Genomic DNA, 25,503 nt, shown 5'->3' on the forward strand with positions numbered 1-25,503 from the left:
TTCTAATGCCACCTAGTGAGCAGTGACTGAAAGGGCACGTGCTTAGACCTGCAAATGGTTTTGATGCCACTTACTGTAATACATGGAACCTAGTTGAAGCTGTCCATCAACCCATCCCTGTTCTGCAGCCTTCTGGAAATACTTCAGTGCTAGCTCATAGTTCTGTAGGAAGATTTGGTCCAGTCATTAGAGCCTTGCAATACACCAAAGTTTGAGAGAGAAAATATGCATGTGCATATGTGAAAGGACAGATATGTTTTACAGAAAAATTACAGCAAGATTTTCCAGTGAAAATATTCCCCTATTCAAAATCTGGAAGCAAAAAATAAAGTAGACTATAATGATATTTAGCCTGTTGTAATTCTGCAGCTATCTCAAAGCTGGCATCCACATACAGCATTGCTAAGAACAGTTATGCTTAACAGAATGGAAGCTCTGTTCTGTTTCTGGAACACTTATTTCCTCAACTTTGTGCTAATTCAAATTTTGAGTACCTGTTTGCATTGCTAAATATAAAACATTTGACAAGAAACCTTCCTGTGGGAAAAGCAATAAAGCAAATGAACTAATTAAAAGTTTCAGTGTTCCTCCACTCCCACAAGAGTCACAAAATGGGGACAGTTAGGATTTGTTTTATTTCACAAGAAAATTATAGACAAGCTCAAATCTCCTGTTAAAATGCACACTTCTATGCAATTCTAATAGCTTAAGCAACATTTTCAAACTTCTGAGAGCAAAATCAGTATGTTTCTTTCATAGCTGCTAATTCCACAGCGCATTTTTTTACATTACAGATTTCCTCAAGGAATTCTTAGTGTAACAGCATCTTCACAATTAAGCTTCCTACAGTACTTCCTTCTAGAAAAAAAATCTGTTGACAACAAAAAGTCACACAATCACCTATGATTAGAAAGACGACTGTCAAAAGCTTACCACTGGAACACCTCTTCCGTAGAGGTAAGCCATTCCTAATCCACTCTGTCCAACTGGATTACCCTGAAAACACAGAAAAACACTTCTGCAAAAGGCAAAACCTGCACCTATATCTTTCAAATATGGTATGTCTTTAAAATCATGAAAACATATAGTACTCAAGAGAGATTCATTTTTTGCTCCTAGTAATACTTATTTAGGGAGGAAACAACATTTACAGTAACTTTCATTTAGTAACTACACAGCTGATGAACAGGGAAAAAACTTTCAATATTATTTATGAAAGTCTACTGTGCACTTTTACAGTGTCATACAAGATGCAGAACCCATAATCCTAGAAAGATGGGCCATTTATAGCTTACTTATCTTTAGTTTTTGCAACTTCAAAATGTTTTGGGCACTACAGAAGTTCCTAAAACAACTCCAGGAACTCTAAGAAGCTGTGTTAAGGGTGAAATTGAGGCTGTCCTGTGGGCTACATTACTAACCACTGCCCCTGCAAAAGCAGGCACTATGGCACTACTTCAGTGCCAGGACAGGCAATGGGACACATCAGAAAGTTTCAGCCAATGCAGCATGAGCACATTGAGACATCCTCCCTTTAGCACAGAGTTGTGGAACCGCATTCAGATTGTGGAATATAAGAACCATGAAGGCAGTTATCTTACAACAGTTCCTTCAGAACTTAATCTATTGTATTTCACAAGCTGAACACCCTTCCTGGAGGACTACTCATGCTTTATCTGTACAAACACTACCATAAGGGATAGATCAAAGACAGATAGATACAAGGGATTAACATGATCAAAAAACATCATCCCAAAGAGCAAACAGTCTTATGAGATGACAGGTATAAAACTATTATATAATCATGTAACAGAAGCACTCTAAATTGCTGTGACAAGACAACTTCAAATGAACAAACACTAGCACTTCACAGAATTGCAGACTATTTAAGTGGACAGTATTTCATATTAATGAAATAGAGTTAGACTCTATTCCTGAGTGCTAGACTCCTTATGCTGAACAGAGCTTCAGATGAAGCACCACGGCCAGAGCAGTTTTTGACATCTTAGGCAAGCAAGATTATGGGCTAATTAATCTGGGACAGAAGCTGGGAATAGGTGTCTGCACATGGAAGTGCACATGAAGCATCTGTAGCATTTCAGAGCTTATCAACTTAGTACACATGCTGTAGTTCCACTGTACAGGTAATCATACCATATCAGCAGCTTTCTTGAAATACTGAAGGGCTGTTTCATTGCTCTGAGGTACAACATCACTTCCTTCTGAATACATCTGAAAGAGAAAGCCATAATTGAAGAACAGCCAAAGTAGTCAATTCAGCATGAAGACCATGAAGCATCTTCACTTTATATATTGAGAGGGAGTTACTGTACTTAGATTATTCTGACTATCTCATTACTGAATAATCATGAAAATTTGTCCAGAAGCAGAAAAATACATATCTCTGCTGTAAAACTCAGAGGGTTTAACCTTCTAATGGAAGTGAACTCCCCATAAAAATAATTTTTTTTTCAGGACAATACTCTTCATTTTTAATTTCTACCAATGTGCAGTGAAAAACACGCAATCAAGCAAAAATCTTGAGACCAGCGGAAATCAAACTTTATTGGCAGTCAAAATACTTTGCAAAAACAAAGCAAAAATTGGTTACTAAACACGGTCCCCTTCAACAATAATTAGTGACAAAATAACCACTACAGAAAGCAGGAACTGCAATCTCTTCTGTCATGTGCCTTGAACAGCATATTATGCTATTTTTTTAGGCTTTAAGGACATACATTTTGAATCCTCTACTACAACGACAGCCTGAAAAAGATGACCTAGAGCTAGTGCTTATTGTAGCCTAACCTTAGGAGGTACTCAAATGGGAGTAATAAGGATTTAGCTCCTCACAGGCTGAAGGTAGTCTGCAACCCAGATCTCAGACAAGTGACCTAAATACCTTTCTAAGTAGTAATGCATTATAATCACCTCCAGCAGCCTGCCAATAATGTTTTAAATTAAACATCATAGAACAGATTGGGTTAAAGGTCATCTAGATCCATCTACCATGCCATGGGCAGGGATGCTAGCCCTAGACTAGACTAGGTTGCTGAGGGCCCAAACCAGCCTTGAACACTTCCAGGGATAGGACACCCACAACTTGTCAGGGCAACCCGTTCCACTGCCTCACCACCCTCTGAATACAGAGCTATGGCTTAACATTTAACCTAAATCTCTCCTCATTTAGTTTAAAACTATTCCCCCTTGTCCTATCACTACCTGTTGCGCAAAATGTTGCTCTCCCTCTTTATTGTAAGACACCTTTAGGTACTGGCAGGTTGCAGTGAGGTCTCCCTGGAGCCTTCTCTTCTCCAGGCTGAAAACCCCCTGTCTGCACTGGCAAAGTGCTCCATCCCTCTGATCATCTTGATCCTCTGTATTCACTCCAACAGGTCCATGTCTTTCCTGTGCTGAGGACTGCACACCTGGACAAAGTGGGGTCTCACGAGGGCAGAGTAGAGGGGGAGAACTGCCTCCCTCAACCTGTTGGCCACTTCTATTTTGATGCAGGCCAGGATGCTGTTTGCCTTTTGGGCTGCAAGTGCACACTGCTGGGTCATGCCCAACTTTTCACCCATGAGATCCCCCAAGTCCTTCTTCATAAGGCTACTCTCAATGAGTTCATCTTCCAGTCTGCACTCATATTTGTACAGGTGTAGCCCTCCCATTTGTGCTTTTTGAGCTTCATGAGGTTCTCATGGACCCACACCTCAGGTTTGTCCAGGTCCCTTTGGGTGGCCTCCCATCCTTCTGTTGTGTCACTGCACTGCTCAGCTTGGTGTCATCTGCAAACTTGCTGAGGCTGTGCTCGATCTCACTGTCTGTGCCACTGGTGAAGATATTAAGAGAGCACTGGTCCCAAGACAGAGCTCTGAGGGACCCCACTTGTCACTGGTCCCCACCTGGACATAGAGCCATTAATCACAACTCTCAGGCTATATCCATCCAGCCAATTCCTTATCCCCCAGATATTCCACCCTTCCAATCCATGCCTCTCCAATTTGAAGACAAGGATGTTGTATGGAACCATGCCAAAGGCCTTACAGAAATCTAGATAGCTGATATCAGACATTCTTCCCTTGCTGACCATTGTTTTCACTCCATCATAGAAGGCAACCAGATTGGTTAGGTAAGATCTGCCCCAGACAAAAAAGCCTTAAATCTGCGATAACTGAAACAACGGCCCACCCTGCAGATGCATTCAAGCTGTAGCGCAAAGTAAGTACAGGCCTATTGGCAATTCTGACTCAGATGCCTCAATCCTCTACACAGAATGAAACTGGAAGAATTTCCTTCCCACTTCCTTCACAACTTAGTATTTCCTGCTGGGCAAAGTTTTGAGAACAGTTTTTCCCCATACATTGTGTATAAAAGACTAGGGTTTTGAATTCCACCACAGAAAAAGGACATTCAAATATTATTTCATTAAAAAAACCCCAAAACCCTGGTTCAAGCACTATTTAAAAAAACTCCAAAAATTCCTCAAGTAAAGGAAAACTTAGACAAGACATAACAGACTACATCACTCAAATCTCACAGAAAAATTCAAAACAGGAGCTCAACTGTGATACTTAGATTCCAGAATTCAAGTTTTAGATTGCCTGATATCAGAAAGGAAACATTTGCTATTTTTCATTTTAAGGCAGTTTTCTTACTTTTGAGAGTGTCCATATCTTACCTTTCCTAGAAAAGCCATAGCATGGGAATTGCCAGCATTAGCTGCTTGATTGAAGTATTCAAACGCTCGCTGTAGAAAAGAAAACAAGTGTTTTAATCACCATCACTATGATTTGAGCAACTTGTCTTGCAAATGGAGTAGAGGCAGGTAGATTTGTTTGCCAAGTTACCAGGTTCTTCTGGGAATAAAAGTTGCCAATCACACCTAATTTAATATATGTGACAGGGTTCTTCACTTATATAATTGCAATATTAAGCAGCAATCCCTCTAACCAGTGTATTCCATAAACTCGAAGGGGGAAAACCAGCAAACTAAAACTGTTACTAGGCACTAGCTATACAGGCAAATCTTACTTTCTTATGGTACTATCAAACCTTGTTTAGAATAGGTGAGATTTGCCAATTCCTATTCTACTTTTGCACAGAAATTGGTTTTACTCCTTCTGACCCCTCACTATCATCTCTGAACCCTCATGAAGCAGTCATTTTGAGGTATTTTAAATATGATGACTAAGAAATAATTTCTGTTAAATAATTACTGTATTGGATTAAATAATTCTCAGGACTGCACATCCTTAGCTCTCCATTTTTTCAATACATACTTCGAGATAAGGTTAGCTATTTTAACTTCCAAAAGCAAGGTAGCTAGCTTGGCTTACATCTGCACAAGTTCTATTTTCTATGCACACTTAATATCTTTAGTATTTAAAGTTGCAGTGTTTTGTCTACAAAAGCAAAATATTCCTGCAAGCCACAAACTACACTATCATCACTAATGCATGCCCACTGCATCATAAAGATACCACATTCACAAAAGCTCAGCCAGCTCCAGTACTACTTGATAAGAAGTTTTTATTTTTGACATTCTCATTTTTAAGATAGTTAATCTTAAACTAGTTATGTAAAAAAATCAGTTCCATTTTCTAGTCACATAAAGATTAAGCTTTATTGAATATGGCTACTGAAATTGTTACATACCATACAGTGGTACTTATACACTTTTGCACCACTTTCTCAGTTCTACTTTCTCTCCTCTGCCTAGTGTAATATGCATCAGAGATATAGAGAAAAGGTACCTGATGATTTTGCTCTACTCCTCTTCCCCCATGCAAGTGTAACTGTCCAAGGCCAACCTAAAAAAAAATTTACATTCCAAGTAAGTCACCTTTCCATTGGGACTTCCTTTTTCTAGCAATACAGATACAGGTGAGCTAATTACATGCACAAAGATAGACAATATCAGAGTTAAAGATGCCACAAAGTTTGAAGGCACAGATTTGATTCAATAAATACAGTGCAGTCCTACTTTTTCACACTAGCCTAAATGGAAATTTATCCTAGATAGAAGCAACGTACTGTCCTAGATGTAAAGTAACAACTCTTCATTTGAATCCTGCCTACCTAAGTCTTAAGTGGTACATGACCAAGTTGGCTTGCGACAATTTGCCTCTGTTAGCATCCTCCCCTCCTGCACTGTGTACAGAATAAGAGGTCCAGTCTGCAGCATGCAGAAGTCACGCAAGAGCAGGAGTGGTGAGAAACTGAAATCCCTTGTCAAGGCCAGTATTTTTATCTAGCCTTTCTGCACAACATCTGAAGGTATCATTGAAATAGTCTGGCTGGTTTCTAGTGAAAGGCAACATCTCATTCCTAAGATGTTGCTAAAGTTGTTTTCACAAAAATTTGCATTTTCTGTCCAAGTTCTACCTGAAACACACTAAAATATAAGACTCTTCACATAAAAACTAAGGGGGAAATGGGAAACAGGTTGATTCCAGATGAAGAGAACACTAAAGCTCCAGTGTCTTTCCATATTTCATAAAGCTGTTCCTGTAATTCTTGAAAATGTCTGAATGTCATCAGGGAAACTGAATCTTACCTGTGCTTGTACATCTCCCTTCTCTGCTAAAAACTGGTAATACTGGATCAAGTCTTCTTCTAGCATGCCACTTGCCATTCCTGGATTTTCTACTTCATCTGCTAAGCGAATTCGCTGAACCACTGTGCCACCAGTCAAGGAAATGTCACTAGCAACTGGAAAAGAGATGAGATAAATGTTCAGACAGGTTTTTTCAATACAGAAGTTACACCATAACTTAGTAAAGCCAGATATCTACAGAGCTTCAAGCTGTTACTCAAGAGAGAATTAATTACTTTGATACCCTCCAAGACATTTCAGTAGAGATAAAAATAGCTTATCATAATGCAGAGCCATTGTGGAAATCCAGGGCACCGGGGATATTTCTCTGTCTGCTCTGGGGTGCCATGACCCCAGGGGAACACTGACTTTGACCCTCATTCATGGAGAAAGTTTCCTAAACCTCAAGATAGACTAACTTCCACTAAAGTGTGAAGTAGCTTGTAGAGAGTAGTATAGGTGTATCACTTAGGTGGGAAATTTAGGTTTTGGGATTTTTAGAATGTTGTGGATAGAAGCAAGATGGAGGGTGCAGGTTGTCATCCTGGGCTGCTTCTTCATGCTTCTTCTTCATGGGTATAGGTAGCATTTTGTAACTGGGTGGAAAAGTCCGCATTGTGGGGTTTTGGGGATCAGTTATTGGGTTAATAGGGGAAAAAAATCTAGGTGTCCACTCTTAATTGGATAGCTTGGCTTTAAAAGCCCATGTAGCAAGAGATTGCTAGCCATTTTTGCGATGCTTTTCAAGTGCGCTGAGCCTTGTGTGGACAACGTGCAAAACTCTAGATAAGGTAACAATAAACAAGAACCTGAAGACTGAAAAAACCCAGTGCATCTCTCTTTCCTGACACAAGACCACTCCAGGAGGGTCTCCCCGGGCAGGGGAGCCCCCTGGGAGGGCCCAGCCAGAGTACCAGAAGTTGGGGAATTGGCAACCCTGGCAAGCCATAACTTGTTTAATATCAGAAATTCTCTATTTATGCTATTAGCGTTGGAAGTACTTTAGTATCTTCTAGTTGAATGATGAAGAAGTACACAGAAAATCAATAATGTCACCCTAGTAAAAAGTTTTTACCGTGATTAGCTACAAGTCTGTAGTGAGTGAGAGCAGATTCACAGCTCTGAAGGACTCCTATCCCAGCCCAGTACCGGTAACCCTAGAAAGGAAATGACATAAATATGGGACTATCAATTACTTGAGAACATACTGCTTGCAATATTACAAACTTTTCACATTACTTGATCAAGATTTGACGAGACAATAGGCTGGACAGAGGCCATGAGTCCATTGTAGCTACACAAAAAATGAATGACTGACACTATTAAAGGTTAAACATGGCCAGTATAGTTCAGATATTACTCAAGAAAAAAGGAAATAACCAGAATGATGCTTAAGGGTGAACATGTAAAGCTTTTTATTTACATATTGCACCTTGTCTTAAATCTCACAATACTGATTAAAACAGCATCTTCTGTAAATATCTCTTCCACAGTTCTCATTTGATTACAAAAATTTTAAGTCTGACAATTCTGATTTAAGTCAAGAGATGTAAACATGGTCCATCTAAATTCATAGTGGCACATAGCTTAAAATAAGCAGACTCATCCTTGAATTAAAAATGAATAATGGGGAAGATACCACTGCCCACCCAAAACATGCAAAATGATGTAGTTTTTGGACAGATTATTCATATGAAAGGAAATCTTAACACTGAAAATGTAGGAGTACAAAAACACTCTTGCATGTTTAAAGTTATTAACCATCTTACTTACCAAGATCATATGAGCGATCAGATTTCCTCCTAGAGCTCCAAAAGTGTAATACACCAGGGCCTTAAAACAAAAATCACTGGTTATTTAACATCGGCCCCCAAGAGAAAACAAGACCACACACTGAAAATTTCTAAATTACCTTAGCTTGACTCGAATTGACTCCTAGGCCAGATGCATATAGAAATCCAAGCGCCTAGAAATACAAAAGCACACCTTTTAACAAACCATGGACCAGTTCTCCTGGAATACATAGGCATAAAGATTCAAAGCTGCAAAGAGTACACCAAAGTTTGGTGCTGCCTATATCTATGCTCTTCCCTGCCCCTTTCAAAGTATGAAGTTTCAACATCATTCAGTTGCTTAGGATACTAACATTAATTAGTGTTTCACCAGAATTCAGACGAGTGAATCAAATGCAAGGAGCAAACTACTACTTTGCTGAATATCAAGTGCTGATCCAAAGGTCCTAAACAGTGAAAGTATCCCAGTTTAAAGACCCTCAAGTGAAGCTAAGCAGTATCTGTCAGGTTATTCATGTACCCAGTTTGCCTCAGACACCAGTGTAAGCATCTGTGAACCACAGCCTTGCATAGAAGACTTGTACTGTTCGATTTACAGATTCTGTGAATTCACAGTTTTGCATCTGCTCCACCACTGGTTACTTGCAACTGTGACTATAAATATAAACAATCAGAATGCTCTGAGCTATTTATCTGATGTTCTTTCAGAAGTTATTTTTGTTCTTAAGACTTACACAGTTATTGCTTTGCCTATCACACCTGTTACAGCTGGTAGCTCAGAACAGAAACTAGTAGCCCAGAAGATAGTGTATATGTAAAGAGGTCTGTATTTCAGTGTTCTAAGACTATTCTAGGCAATGTGAAAGCATACACAAAAATTCTCATGCAGACAGTATTGAATTTTAGATCAATAAAAGTCAAGGTCATCACTGAGAGATAAAGTCTCTAGAAAAAACATGTTCCTGCTTTCTATGGTAAATGGATATTCCACCATTAAACAGGGAACAGCTGGAGATTTGGTAGCCAAAGAGAATAGAAAGTTAATAGCTCCTTAAGAAGCTGACACTTCCAAAACAATAAGTATATGCAGGTATTAAAAGTATATGAGGCATTAAAATCATTAACACCCATATTTTATGACATTTGGTATCAGTAAGTATGAATAATTCTGTGTTCAAAGGCACAGAAATAAAGCAAGTCCCAATCCACTAAATACATGTCAAGTTTCCTAGGAGTTTTTATTTCCTAGATTATAAATTGGTATAATCTCAAATGAAAAGTCACAACATTTTACAAAAAAACCAAATAAAAAGTACACAGTTTCAGAAGGTTTGTTGGCTGGAGTAATCTATATATACCTGGTTTTTTGAGTTACACATCCAATATTGTCAGGGGAAAAAAAAATTAAAAGACCAGCACAATCCCATATTACTGGTAGTTAAACATTTTAAAACTCAAACAGAAGATGTATTTGTGTTTACTTTGAGGTACCATATATCAAAGCACCCCAGAGGAACTAGAATCTAAAAATCTATATTTATAGGTTATATTTATTGTATTTCATTTATAAACCTATAGAAGCATAGGATCTAATGTTATACATACCATTTGTCCTTTAGGAGAACCTTCTTCTGTTAGTTTTTCAAATAGTTCTTTCGATGACTGGATGTTCTGCTTCAGGTAATCCCCAAACAACAAAGCATAAGACACTTTCTCCATGGCCTTGGTATGATTCATGTCAGCTGCTTTCAGAAGATACTGATATGCTCTTAAGAGAAAACAATTTCTTTGTCAACTTGAAGCAATGTAGCAATTTCATTCATAAACCTGAAGATTCTTAAGAGGAGTTTTTTTTCTCTGTTTTAGCCTTTATTTTCTAAAAATGCATCTACCTACAGTCATCTGTTCAAGCTACAAATCATCGACATAAGCAACAACACATGACTTAGTTAATACACAAGCTGAATTTTAATGTTTGCTCTACTCCAAAAGCAAAGCAGTATGCATTTCCTCTCCTCTAAGACATACAAGAAATGTAAGGTCAAATGATCATAATTTTGTAGCAACAATTTTTAGTTCTTTACTAGGTATCCAGCAGAACCACTCCCGTAACAGTCTCGTATATCATGGTAAAGAGAAGCAGCCTGAAAAAGACTATGTAGTCTCTACAATCTGAGTACAAAACCACTCCAGTGAAAACACCAAGCCTTGGGCCCAAGACAACCGCACACGTGATCAATTTTGTGCTGCAAAAGTCATGCTAACAAACAGGGGGACCTCTGGAAACTTCTCTTTCTATTTCAGTCTCAGAACTGGTTAGTCCTTCAAAATAATTTCACAGCAGCTGGTTTCACAGCAATTAAAAACCTCCTAACCTTACACATGGTTACACAGTATCAGCAAGTCTGCTTCAGCTTAGCCTCAGGGACCTTTGAGAGCACCTCAAGATTTTCATTTACCTCTCCTCCTTTCTATTCTGAGGCTTGCTCTTGTTCAGTGGACAGACTTGTTCAGTGGACAGACTGAGGCATACCTGGTTCCTCACAGAAGTTCATCTTCAAATAAAGTGTAAGGTGTACAAGAGAACTAACACCTACTATTGTTTCAGAATTCTTACACTATTTTATACTAAAAAATACTACTCAGAATCCAACAGATATTACTTCTCTTTGTCTTTACCAAGGTGCAGACAACTTGAGACGTGGCTCACTTTCCCTGACACAAAGTAGAGATACACTCCCTTATTTCCACAAATGCATCTAAAATAGTTATAGTCCTCACATATTAATCAGCAGAAGTCACCACTTACTGAGGAAGTTGTCAGCATGAATAGGAGGAAGACCTAAATTAACATAGCAATTCTAAATAATAGTGGTAAGTCCACAGCTATTTAATCAGTAATGGGATGCCTTCAGAAGAGAAAGTAGAATGAACAGAACATTAATTTCTAATTCTACTTGTCTACAAGCATTACCCTCTTCTTTCTAGCAACGTTATTAGAATTCTAATGATTTGTTGATTTTAAGTTTAATACTATTTTTATGGTGACCAAAACCATCAGAAAGCAGGAAAACCCAGAGGAGAACAAGAAATGCCAATTTTTCCCCCTTCATCTTTGAAGCAGAATGAGAACCAGACTGGAAGAAGCATGTGAAAAAGGACAATTATCTCATATCACAATCTCAGTTTTTTTCCTGGCCAGTTGCCACATCTAAACTGGGGCTAGAGAACTGCAGCATCACCTTGCATTAAGCCAATGTTTTGATGACACCCACTCTTCAGAAATTAACCTTACACAATTTTTACTGCATTCAAAGGAATGCAGGCATAATTTTTTTTCTAAATATCCTGTTTTTACTATCTATCTTCTATCACTGCATAGTTTGATGTTGAGTCCAATAAAGCTCAAAATCTCAGGACAGCTCATTCTAAGTTCTTTTTGAGTTAAGCAAAAGTGACCAGCCATATCATCCGTTTCCTGTGGGGGCAGATGAGGTATACTTACACTTTCTTCTGAGCCTTTTTACTGCTTTCATTAAGGATTTTCATTCCAATCTGATATACATCCTCAGCCTCTTGCATCTGCCTTCTCTTATTAGACTGCTCTTCAGCTAAAAAAAAAAAGTGTCCATTAAGAGCTCAAATTATACCATGAAGACTAACCTCTCAAAATTCCTATTTGTTCTAAAGAGTAAGTACAGCCAGAAACATGCTTTTGAAGACCAATAAACAAAGTTATTGGTCTTCAAAAAGACCAAAGTTATTACAAAAAGTTGTCTAATGGATATATTAATAGATGACTACTTCTTGTGTGATGTCTCTCATGTATAAGTTTGCTGATAAAATGTTCTTTTCATTCATTGCTCAAATGCAAGCTATGCAGGTTCCTCCTTCAGAAGGACATTTCCTAGAGAAAGGTTCCCTTTGTACAACAAATATGAAAGTATAGTGGGCAACACTGTCAAACCCCTATCCTCCTACAGCCTCAGAAACAGTTTTACAGATGCCTTCACTGCAAGATTTCCAAATCAGGAGACTGGGAACTGGCTTTTTTTAAAAACTTCTTCCATCATGAAAACTTGACCTTTATACAAATAAACCATATATACACACACACACACACATATATATATACATACATACATATATATATATATACATACACACATATATATATACACATACATATATATATACACACATACATATATATACATATATATCCTATTATTATTGTTATTATATTGCTGGTATTATCATTATATAGCTGATATTATCATTACATAGCTCCTATTATTATTATATAGCTGGGATTATTATAATATGGCTGGTATTATTATTATTACATAGCTGGTATTAGTATTACATGGCTGGTATTATTATATGGCCCTTATTATTATTACTACATAGCTGGTAATATTATATAGCTCCTATTACTATTCTATAGCTGGTATTATAATTACATGGCTCCTAGAATTATAGAGCTCCCATTATTATTATAATGCTGGAATTATTATTATAGAGCTTGAATTATTGTTATATGGCTGGTACAATTCTTATGTGGCTGGTATTACTACTATATGGCTCCTATTATTATTATATGGCTGGTATTATTATTATTATTAAATGGCTGGTATTATTATTATTAAATAGCTCCAATTATTATTATATAGCTGTTTTTATTATTATAAAGCTGGTACAATTATTATATAGCTCCTATTATTATTACATAGCTAGTAATACTAATATATAGCTCCGATTATAATTACATAGCCCCGATTATTATTAGATAGCTAGTATTATTATAATATAGCTCTTATTATTATTATATGGCTGGCAAAATTATTATTTGGCTTGTATTATTATTATTATTATTATAAGGATGGTATTATTATTATAGGGCTGGTATTATTATTATATAGGTGGTAATATTGCAATACAGCTAGAATTATTATTATATAGCTGGTATTAGTATTATATGGCTGGAATTTTTATTGTAGAAATGGTATTATTATTATTATATGTCTGGTACTATTATCATATGGCTGCTATAATTAATACATAGCTCCTATTACTATTACACAGCTGGTAATATTATAACATGGCCGGTATTATTGTTATTGGGCAGGTATTATAATTATACGGCTCCTATTACTACTATATGAATGTTATTATTACCATACGGCCCCTACTATTATTCCACGGCCCCTACTATTATTACATGGCCCCCTTACTATCATTACATGGCCAGCTATCATTATTACATGGCACCTGCTACTATTACATGGGCCTTATTATTATTACATGGCCCAAGCCATTATTATATGGCCCCTGCCATTATTACATGGGCCCCATTATTATTATGTGGCCCCCTGCTGTTATTATGTGGCCCTCATCATTATTACATGACCCCTATCATTATTACATGGCCCTGGCTATTATTACATGTAATAATTACATATAATTTTACATGGCTGGTATTATTACTACATGGCTAGTATTATTATTATTATACATAAATAATTAGCTACTTGTTTATTGTGGTATGAAATTGCCAGAGACTTCTACACCCTGAAATAAAGAGTGTTAAGAGGACTTTACACACAAGCCTAAAAAAGCATTCCTTGAACAAGAATAAGTCAAAAGGTTGCTTACATTCACAGAAGCCCCACTTTTGATCTTTCTTGTAATCATAGGTTGTTGCACACCACAGCCTGCCGTCTTCCCTCCCATCGGCTGTGCACTCTGCATATTCCTTCTCCATAAACAGAAACGGAAAGTGACAAGGTTCACCATCTGCAGTACCTCCAATAGCTGTCAAAACTGAAAATACACACCCAGCAATTACTCTCCTTTATTCCCAAATTTAAATAATACATTTCAAACAGAGAAGTGCTCCTATGGTTGGTTTTAGGCACATGACAGCACACCACACATGACAAAATGCTATATTGAAAGTACTGGAGTATCAGCAGGGAGTACACTCAAACATACAACTATATAAAAAGATTTAAGTGAAATCACTGTGATGTAGATGAAAGGATTCCCATCACTATGAGTTTGGTAATTTTCTACTCTTGAAAATACTTACATTAAAATCATTATTTAATTTTGCTAATATATTTAGTTGCATTCAAAATAGCTTTGAACAGCATAATTTATCATTTCTCATGCACTAAAACGTCAAAGGTTACTGATTCCAATACCATAATATTTTAAAATAAAATCAATCTTCTAGGAAGACTAAGAATTCTCTCTCTAGGTTTTGAAGATGGAATTATTTCAGTTAGACTTTTTATAAAGTTTTCCTCTTTGGTTCAGCTTCACTTGAAATCCAACAGTTTGGTTCAGCTTCACTTGAAAACATTTGCACATCATGCAATTGACAATGTCAATTTTAGAGTTTTTTAAAGTTAACTTGGTAATTTTGTAGTTACAAAGAAAATTAGTTCCTTTTTTTTTTGAGGGTTTATAATGGAAAGGCCTAAAGCCTATACTAATATAAATACTTCACATTGCTTTTTGAAGCTAAAGAAAGTCTAGGTAAAGGTAGACTTTTAAAGCTAAAGGTATAGCCGGACCTGTTCAAACTGCTCCTCATAACTGGATGCCTTGACACAGATTCCATCACATCACTCCAAGTTAATTATAACAGAAATGGTTATTTTCAGTAACTGCACTTAAAATGTGTTCATATGCAATTAGCCTGGAATAATTTCAGACATTTGTTACCTGAAAAGTAATATACAAGCTCCTGCTAAGGGTTCATGTAACTACAACTTATGGGACCTCTTATCATGGTCATTTAAACAAGCTCCAAGTCCAGGAGCACTCCTCGAGAACTCCTGGTTTTATGTGTATTGTTTTGTACCCTGTCTCCTTTGTGGAAAGCAGCTTTACACAGGCTCTGCATGAGATGCAGCTGCATACTAAAGTTATGAAGTTACTCTGCCCCAATGCTCCCCTCTCTGCATTTTTTAAATTCTAAATTCAACATAATGCTGTTTTTGTTCCAAGATAATAACAAAGACTAATCCCAAGAACAACACAGCAATGCAATCACAGGTTAAATGCTCACAACAGTTACTTATGTACTTAGACGTTGATAAATACTAAGTGAGGTAAACAATTTACCCATATGATAAATTAGTTTTTGTCAAACCAAATGCTCCAAAAGTAATTTACCTCTTCACTATCTCTGAATAAAATACATGCTATTTCATTATATTTGTCCTAATTTACATATGTCTTGTTTCATACTTGAAGCTGCAGGAAACCCAAATATAGATTACTTATAAGTACTGGCAATGTTACTGTAAGATTCTTCCAAATAGGAAAATAAGTGCAACAGGAATTGCCAGCTCTTTATAAACTTGTGAGCAATTTTCAGCAAAAACTGTTAGTATGGAACTTCAGTGTTATAAAACCCTAAAACTCAAACCAGCAATAACTAAAGAAATAGCATTTATAGCATTTTCTTTATACACAATCTTATCACTCATCAGAAGAGAGCAGGACAACTTTCTCAGTGCTAATAAAGGTTTTAAGTTTCTAATTCTAAATTACTGACTTTTTTGTTCCATATCCTATAAAACATATATGGAAATTTGCAGGATATACTTTTGTTCCATGCAATGTCATGACCACACACAGTAGCTAAACTGTTTTCAGAAAAGCTTTTATGTCCCTTAATGCAGTCCTGTCACCAGCAGCTCATCTGGAGGTGTAACATCCAGGTAGATGCTCAGTTAAAGCATTTGTAAAGCTGTCCTTCAGCACTCTTCTCTCCTAACAGAAAACATACACTTTTCTTTTAGAATTGCTTTTTTAAATGAAAAATACCTCCATTCAGACTGCTTATTTAAATCATAAGATGTTCCAAGAACTGTGCAAGACTTAAACTTATGGTTTTTGAAAGTCACTTGCAGTATGCTGATAGGTATAGTTAAAAACCCTAGTTCCTGAGGAGACAGTCAGATCTATTTTTATGAGACTAAAAGTTACCTTAAAGTTTACTTTTGAAACAGACTGCACTACTTATGGTGCTTAGCTCACTGTTTTGTGGCAGAAAGATATTTAGTGGATTTTGCACACTCTTCTCCTGTACAACACAGCATCAAACAACAACATAGCAATGGTCAAGCCTATTACTGAGTTTTCACAAACTGATATTGGTTCTGCTCTAATAAGGAAACAGCTTAGAAAACACTCAGTTACACATGATAGAGCTCATTTAATAACTCCTGCTTTCTTCTGACACTTCAATATGAGTTGAGAAGACAAGTATCATCAGTACCACATAACTGTATTTTTCAGTAATATTGAAGATTTACTTTTTATGGACAAGTAAAAAGGAAATTCTGCTGCATAGGTTAAGGTACTCAACTGTGCCATCTAATTATCATCAACTACTAACTGCAAATCAAAAAATCATAAAATTAGGTAGTAAAAAAGCCATATAAGAATTTCCTGGGAATTTTGGTCCAAGACATAAGGTATTACCTATATTTAAAAACTTCATGAAGTTTACATGCTGTTCAGAGGCTGCCCTAAGGCCCCAATGCTGTTCCAGGAAGCTTGTCTTTACATTACTATTTGTTCCTTTTCTGTCAATTGACTCACCAGGCAAACAGCCATGGGATTGAAAAAGACTGATGTAAATTTCTCTTTGTATTGCTGGTGTACATACAGAGCACAGAATGTGTAATTGACTTCTATTTGAAGAAATCAGGGCCTTCTCTATTTCATGGTTAAAGCTTTCCAGCAAGATGGAAACAGTAAGAAAAATGGAAAATTCTTTCAAATGCATCTGAAAATAACTACTCATTTCAATTATAATACAACTCAAGAACTTTTGATGCCATTTCTAATGAAAAAGGCAGCAATTACCATTCCATTGCAGAAAGGTTAAGACACTTGTTATTTCATATGTTCAACATTACTGTTTGTGTTCACCCACATGCTGGAGTCACTCAGACTCATCAAGGCTGTCACTTGTTCAAAAGTCTGTGAGCAGTTACCTGGACTCTGTATTTCTGTTTCTTCCAAATCCTTATTTAATAGATTTGACATTTCTAGAGAGTTCAACTCTTCCAGTGAATTCTCTTTTTCCTCTTCTTGACTGTGAAAGCTCTCTTCATTCTCTGATTCAGAGTCCGATTTCCCAGATTCAAGGAAGATCTGACCTGCTACCACTCGAGTTCCTGTGGAATGATCCTTTACCTGGTCCTCTGCAGATAAAGTCTGAAGGAAAGCAGCCACATGATTTAGAAGATTAGAAACTGAGAAACAGCAGCTGGCTTAAAATCCATTTAAAAACTTCTTAAAATATACAGTTAATTAATCAAAAGTTGAATCAAAAGTAAGCTGAGCTACCTCTATCAGCTCTCATTGACTGCATCCCTTCCAGATCTTTGAAAAAAAATGTTTCAAACTTGTAACCCAGTATTAGTTTCTCTGATGCACAGAAAAAATGAATGAGACAGCAAGAGCTACAGAAAAGCTTAAAACCTAAAATCAAATTATTGTTCTGAATTTCAGACCTTTGCTCTCACTCCACAGGTAAATCAGAATGACTACAAACTTATCTCCTCACCTTTGACTCCAGTGATTCATCTTGATTTCCTTCTTCATCTAGAAGAGACATTGTAAGTCAGTAAAATGAGTTTCCATTTGAGTAACTATCTCAAAAATAAAACCTTTAGTTACAATACTGTACCACAATTCTGAAATATTCTTGTGTACTAAGTTGACTAATACACTTCAGAAAAACCTTATTACTGTGACGAGGAGGAATCAAATGTTTCAGAGGTGATCCTCTCCTTAAATTACACCAACACAACTGTGTGTTCCACAGTGAAAAAAACGTGTTTTTTCTAAACCCAAATCACAGTCTGAATGGTTCAAGTCCAACTAAACTACTTTAAAAGGCGCTCATCAAGTGAAAAGGGCCTGTGGAACATAAAGCTTTCAGTCACCAAATCAGCTTTAGTACCGAGAGCTTCAGTAGCGACCAGGAAGTTGTATTCATACCCCCATGCTTATAATTCAACCTTGTCTTTATAGAATGCCAGCTCATTCTGCCTGACCAGCATATTCAAACCTTTATATAGAGGTTCCTTTTCAAAACTGTGAGGAATGAGTTTGTCTTTAAGATACTCTTCAATAGATGCAACTCTTGTTTAACTGTCATCTTTCTTGTCTAAAAGCTATATATTTGATTAGAAAGACTGGAAGGAGCAGAAATGGTAAACAAGAAAGGCTATCAGGCAGACACTAAAGGAATACATGTGAAAAGGTGAAGATAATCAGAAAAGCTTATTTATGACAGCTTTGCCATTTTTTTTCTCATTTTTTTTTTCTGCAACAATTGTTCTGTTCCTTTAACTAAAATGGGCTTCAAACAACTTGGTCTCTGCTATCATTTTGATGGGATGCCTCTAAAATTTACATCACTGAGATGTGACTGTTCCAAGTCATCAGTATCTGATACCACCTCATTTCAGCAAACAAACCCTATATTTCAAAGAAGATGCCACAGGCCTCATGCTCTCTGGTACACAACTCACATGAAAATAAAAGCTCAAAACAAAGAAACCACTCAGCAAAGCTGCCACTTACTCCTCCCATGCTTAGAACTCGCCCTTTTTTCAGGCTCTGGGGCGTACAATGCCCTGTAGCAGTGGAAAAGCAATGACAGGCTGGAGACCTGCACTGTGACTGGAAAAGGTGTCAAAACTGACAGAAACTAATGCCCCCATACATGAGATGCATTTAGTATATTACAGTTAGCCATGAAAGGCTACCTGCACGAACACTTCCGACAGTTTATAGAACTCTGCTGACTCCTGTAAGCACTTAGCAGCAAACAAAAACTGCACAATTTTCATTCTCATGCAAGTAAAGTGACTTACCAGAGATAAACCATCTCTGAAGTAACAAATTCCAAACATGACACTTCATCGGGTCATATTTTGAAGCCTACTACTGTAATCCTTGCAATGAAAGGGTTAATCTTGGAAATTGCTTTCTGGAATCTAGATTCCATACTGTTACTTGAAGTACAACCTTTGATTGGAACAAGTGAAAAGGCAAGAGAAAATTCAACTTTAAGCTGTAACAGCATAACAGAAATTTAAAAAAATGTGAAGACTTGTAAGTGAAGCTGCAAAACTATGGTGATGAGATGAGTACAACTGAGACATATAAATAACAGCCGCTGAGGATGGTGAAGAGGATGTAAAGCTCAAAGAGTTTGACTGCCAGCAGTCACGGAATCAAAAAGGATCTAGAACAGTTGATTCGGGTAAGCAGCTGTACTCTACAGGTCTGAAAACGAAAATGTGTAGAGCACTTCAGAAAAACTTATGGAGACATCAGAGCATTCCAGATGAAACACACTCTGCAAGGAGCAACCAACACAGCATAAGAACAAACAGCAATTTGGAAAAAAACCCAACATTATGAGGCATAAGGAAGAAACAAGGCTAGCTGCATTTCTGGCAGAGACCTCAGGGCTTAGTAGCTTGAGGAATCTAACAGAAAAGGGTGATTGTGATACATCATACTGCCACTGAATTCTGACACTCTAGATCATGATATGACAATTGGTCTTTAAATTAAGTAAAAGTACACATACATTTAGGATACTTGCTGGTGTTTCTATTTTGAAATTATGAAAAAAATTGTCATTTACAGTTCCCACATATTACATTCTATTATCCCAAATAATTTTGACCTAAGACCAAATGCCACCTTCAAACTTCAGAGCTTGTCAAGACATCCAGACATGCCTCTGGAGAGCAGGAAAACTAAGACAGGATAATCTACCCAGTAGCTTGTATGTTCCTTCAAATATAAAAAAAGCACTTATAAAGTACCTGTTACTGCAGTAGGAAACATCATGTTCGGGATTTTTGAACAGCTACACCAGCTAGGGTGATCGGTTTTGTCTCTACAAAACGAGCCTATATGCCTGACAACACCAGAGCTTTCTAACATTTCAGAAAAGGCTTCACTGATTTCAATCTGTGGTGGTAGGCTCACTTTATGTCAAAAGACCACACAAGAACAAATATTAATAGGTTATACTGTCTATGCACACATATGAAAGAACAATTTTATTGTAACTTCATATGCAAAAGGTTTACTAAATTGAAAGGCAAGAAACACCTGAGCAACATAAGGTAGAGCTCACTAAGTGTTTGCTCCTCTTCTCTGAAAGTAAATAAACCTATTTCCATTCTATTGCATCATTTCAATTGTCTCTGAAGAAACCAGCTTTGTTACTGAGAAGTTGTAGTTGAACGATTGTTTTCAAACAGTGGTTCCAAAAGGCACTAAAGCAAAACCAAAATATTATTTTTTCTTAGTTTTGAGACTTTTTCTAAGGTAGGCAGATGAGGTTGCAGAGATAAGGAGTAGTATGACTAAAGGTGGGGTCACTTAGAGCCTTGCTGTTTCACAGAACTGCTGATTAATACGCACCCACTTACACAAGTGTGTTTACTCCTATCAAACTGTTAAAAATATTCTGAAAGTGTTAATGAAAGGTACATGAAAGGTCACAGCTGGGCCTAAGAACAGTTATTAGTCTAGGCTGAGCTATAAAACGAAGTCACAGATGTTATGCTTATGCACCTGTTTCAGAGATTAAAGCTGATAGTTTAGCTTGTTTTTCCATCCTTCAATTATAAAAAGCAACTAAGTTTTTTTTATTATGATGATTTTGGATCTGTTACCAAGGCTGTCTAATTCCATAAACCTCCTCTAAAAAGGCCAACTGGAAGTTAATCTCACAATTTGTAAAACAAGTTAGGGAGTAAAATGATCTATTAAAAGGAAAAGATAGGCAAAAATACCTGTGGCTCAAGTGGGTAGTTGACAATGTTGTTCAGAATGCTTCACTTACAAACAGGGCTGAGCTGTAGACATTGCTGGGTGCTTTCACATCCAGCTAGGACTTTAAAGCACTTCACAGAACCAAAATCTTTTTTCAACCATCCACCAGTTCATATATAACTAAAATCAGCTTTGAGGAGTATTAATTTTTTCCTCAACTAGAAAGGCCAGTGTTCAAGCATGCTTTGTAAATATAGCAAAAGTACTCTGGCAGCCTATGCTAGAGAAAAAGATCCTACCATATGCTGGATAAAGCTCCTACCATTTTCTGGGAATTACTGTTTTCAAGAGAGCACTAAGGAGAGAAGGGTAGAAACCAGAAGAGCTATGCAGTGTGATTCAGCAATAACGTCATTAGCTTAAGGGAGTTCAACAGTTCCAAAGTTTTGCTGTACTAGAAGAACAGATCAACTGACATCTAATAAACCTGAAGGGCTGCTACTACCAGACAAGAAATACCACTAGCTTCAATGTTAAAATGGTCACCCACACTCGGGAAGTAGACAAAAATTCAGTAAGCGAAGCAGACTCCCACAGCTCTGCTGAATCCCTAACTCATTACTGTTGTCCATTTCCTTCTAGTTTTTGCCAAGCTCTTCAAGCCTCAAACACTGTAACAACAAAGCAACTAGTGGGCTTCTGCTGAGAGCAGGGATCTCCCAAGCGGTGCACACACCTCAGGGAGTATGCCAGCCAACCCACCGGGGCAGCAGGAATAACATCGCTTTCAGACTGTTAATACATAAAACTTCTCTTGATACAGTGGTCATTCCACCTTTATTTCATTCTTTTTTCATTTGTGTTTTTGTGCATGTTTTATGAGGCACATAATGTGTTAGGACAAGAGTACAACAATGCTTAAGTTACAAAAAATACATGTAAAATGTATGCTCAAAAAGCTTTCTCTGGAGAGGGGTGCATGAACAGAAATGGTTTGGCAGTGACTACTTTAGAGCATCCGTGAGAGATTTTTCTGTAGTATTTCTGGCAATCTCTTTCAATGTTGTTTTTGTGCAAGTGACTAGATAGACATTGAAAGAGAACACAAACTCTGTTTACTATGTTCTTGCAGGAAAGAAGGAAATCTTAAGAGAAAAAATTACCTCAGACTGCTTCTCATCAATTTTTTTGACTGATATATTCAGCACAGAAACAGGCTCAATAGCATAGATGTTATTCCCATTACACGATGCTTCAAAACATGCAGTGAGTTAAGTAAAATCCTTAAGTGGCACCTATTCAGCAAGAATAGCTCCAAAGTATCCTTGGCAGCAAGTAAATTGTTCCCAGCTACAATCTGTGCAACATATTCATTTTAGTTCAACTAGAAGATTGAGATATAGGTCAGCCCTCACCCTGAATAAAAATATTTCTTCCAGTGTCCTTGCCATTGCTGGCTAACTTTAAGTAACAGAACTTACTCTCCAGCAGTTCCTTAGTAGGAACTGAGATTCCCAACCAGGCAACAAGGGAAAGTTCAGGGAATATTTCTCAAGCAGGTAAGTAAAAACAGAAAGGTAAGGGAAAACCACTGAGCTCTGTCTTACGGAAGAATAGGTATTGAAGTTCCCTACAGGTATATGAGTGAGCTCATTTGTCCCAGCAAGCAGTGGGACAGCATAAAAACATCTGCCCATTGCTGAAGTTAGCCATGGAACATGTAGGAGAGTCAGGGGAAGCATCACTTCCTCTCTTCAGGCAGAATAAGAACATTTTTACCTCTTAGTCTGTGAACAAGAGGAAACAATCCCACAAATCAAATAACACCAGCAATCACAAAAAAGGAGGATTTTTTCAATGTTCTTAATGAGTGATCAGCAGGGGAAGGCCATCACTCCTGCAGTGACCAGAAGACAGACAGTTTCATCTGGACAACACACACATACTTAGCATGTTTTAGCTGCTTTTGCCAATGCTTTTTAATATCTTTCCTCGGTCCCAATTTTAAATGCCTTTATAATCTGCAGCAATATCATGTTAAAAAAAATATTGTGCCCCTTCCTCTAGGCTTGACTTTTCTTGCACTCAAGTTTTCAATAAACTGATTTAAACAAAGTTTATGACAATAGAGTTATATTTAAAATATTCAAGTTAAATCTAGAATATTCACTACTAAACAAAATGTCCTTATTAAAAACTCTTTCTAAAGTTAGGAAATGTCATACTTAGACAATTCTTACTCATTCTCCTTAAAACCCCTCCCACTATACTCACATCCCAGATGACTCTTTCCAGACCAGACATTAGAAACAATTAAACATTCATTGAAGCATTTAATACAAAGTCCCAAGACTTATACCAGTCTCTAATACAGAAAGTCACACTGTTACTGTGGGAAATCAAAGCATGAAATGAGGATAATTTTCAGAACGATTCTTGTCAAAACCTGGAGCAAGGAATGTATTCCACTCACAGCTTTCTGCCAAATAATGGACTCCAAACACCCTCTCCGAGTAAGTGTGGGTATCAGTGAACAGTCTGACATCACAGTAGCAATTTTAGCTTGTAAACAGCTCCTAAGCCTACATTCATGTGCCGTGCTTTCTATGGCTTATTAATTGTATTAGTTCAATTAAATCTAAACCTTTTGTTTATGCAGGCTGAATTAAACTATCAGAACTTCATGCCCACAAAACAACTTTGTGATAGTGGACTAACAGTCAAGGCAGGAGAGCTGCATGGTAGTACCACCACTGATGCACCCCTGACTGGCCCTTACCACCTAACTTGCACGAACACAACAGATGGTCCATGTGACATTCACAGCCCCAGCTCACCTTCGCTTTTTTCTTCACATACACTATAAATGAGAGCATACGGTTCAAAGCTTTGGCTACATCTCTCTGCTTTCACAGAACTTGTGTGTATTCTTTCCATAACTCCAAAAGCGCCCTGATGGCTTATAAAGTGACCTACAAAGCTCACATAATCCAGTAATATTACTTTAAAGTTGAACTTCCTACTGCATCCAGGAAAATGAACCCCAAGGTACTGAACTTACCTCTAGCGAAAATGTTACTTTCCTGAAACAGTGTTAAAGCAAATCCCCAGTGGCATCTCATATGGCTGTCGTTAAGGTAGTGGCTTCTGACTTTATAAATAAATGCACTGCTCATCCCCCCACCAGCCCATGGTGCAAAGAAGGGTGTGGGAGGTAGAAACCTCAGGAAAGGAAGTAGATGACAACACATGAGAATCAAACCCGAGCTACGTAACAACAAAATACGGTGGGAAAAAATATTATGGGGACATAAAACAGGACGCATAAATGATCTCTACGTATCGAGGTGAGAAAACCGTTCTAATAAGGCTGAAACCAGCATTTTCAGCGCCTCAAAGAGAAAATGCGTTCTAGGGAGAAAAAACGCCCCATTTCGGTTCTAAGCAGTGCAAGCACTACCAAGGGGGCTCCTAACGAGCTGCTTAAAGGCAGGCACCGCACTGAGCACTGCGCCCACCCCTCCCAGGCCTACGGAGCAGCGCCGGTGAGGCAGAGCTCAAGCCAGCCCAGTCCCGCCACCCGCGGCCACGCAGGTACAGGAGCCCCGCGCCCCGCTCTGCTCCGCCGCCTCAGCGCCCCGGCGAGCGCCCAGCTGCCCCCACGCACCCTACAGCCCTGGAAAGAGCACGGGGTCACCTGCCTCGCTGTCGCCGCCTCCGCGCCCCGGTGCGGGCGACAGGACTCGCACAGATACCTCTGGGCCCCGCTCCCCCGCCGCAGGCCCGGGGGGCAATGCCGCCGCAGCGCTCGGGCCCAGGGGGGCGTAAGGAAGCGGAGCCGCGGTACTTACCGGCGGCGGGAAGCGCTCCGACCGCGGGAAGCGCTCCGGCCGACAGCACGGCCAGGCACAGCAGCAGAGCCACCCAGCGCACCCGCCGCCCCATCCCGCTGGGCTCTGAGGGGCCGCGCCGAGCGCCCCCGACTCCGGCTCTCTCGCCCCGCCCAGCGCGCCGCCGCCACCAATCAGCTGCCGCGCTGACGGCCGACTACGGGCCGCTGGCAGCCGCACACGCAAGCCCGGGGAACGGCCGGCTCTACATGGCCCGCTCCGATTGGCTGGGAGGGGGCCCGGCTGGCCCGCCACGCCCTCCCGTTAGCAAATAGCGCCGCACGTGTCTCAGCGACGGCCGCTGCGCGAGCCGTTCCTCCCGAAACGGCCCCTTCCATTGGCTCGTGCGCCGCTCCTACAACACCCACAGTTCTTTGCGAGG

The 25,503-nt window shown here is 38.5% G+C and overlaps 1 protein-coding gene across 1 annotated transcript in view; it reads right to left on the reverse strand.

The window, feature by feature from the left end:
* Positions 1–25,281, reverse strand: part of SEL1L (SEL1L adaptor subunit of ERAD E3 ubiquitin ligase) — a 35,237-nt gene extending 9,956 nt beyond the window's left edge. The window contains exons 1-15 of the mRNA XM_038138143.1: positions 25,083–25,281; positions 17,987–18,024; positions 17,412–17,634; positions 14,047–14,214; positions 11,897–12,002; positions 9,997–10,159; positions 8,511–8,564; positions 8,372–8,431; positions 7,674–7,755; positions 6,560–6,714; positions 5,757–5,813; positions 4,682–4,750; positions 2,155–2,232; positions 934–996; positions 75–162 (exon numbers count right to left, since the gene is read on the reverse strand). Of these exons, the coding sequence (XP_037994071.1) occupies positions 75–162; positions 934–996; positions 2,155–2,232; positions 4,682–4,750; positions 5,757–5,813; positions 6,560–6,714; positions 7,674–7,755; positions 8,372–8,431; positions 8,511–8,564; positions 9,997–10,159; positions 11,897–12,002; positions 14,047–14,214; positions 17,412–17,634; positions 17,987–18,024; positions 25,083–25,176 (1,498 nt within the window). The 5' untranslated portion in view covers positions 25,177–25,281. The remainder of the gene's footprint in view (positions 1–74; positions 163–933; positions 997–2,154; positions 2,233–4,681; positions 4,751–5,756; positions 5,814–6,559; positions 6,715–7,673; positions 7,756–8,371; positions 8,432–8,510; positions 8,565–9,996; positions 10,160–11,896; positions 12,003–14,046; positions 14,215–17,411; positions 17,635–17,986; positions 18,025–25,082) is intronic.
* Between the last annotated feature and the right edge of the window lie 222 nt (positions 25,282–25,503).

The sequence above is a fragment of the Motacilla alba genome, chromosome 5 (assembly GCF_015832195.1).
Source record: "Motacilla alba alba isolate MOTALB_02 chromosome 5, Motacilla_alba_V1.0_pri, whole genome shotgun sequence".
Classification (NCBI taxonomy): Eukaryota; Metazoa; Chordata; class Aves; order Passeriformes; family Motacillidae; genus Motacilla; species Motacilla alba.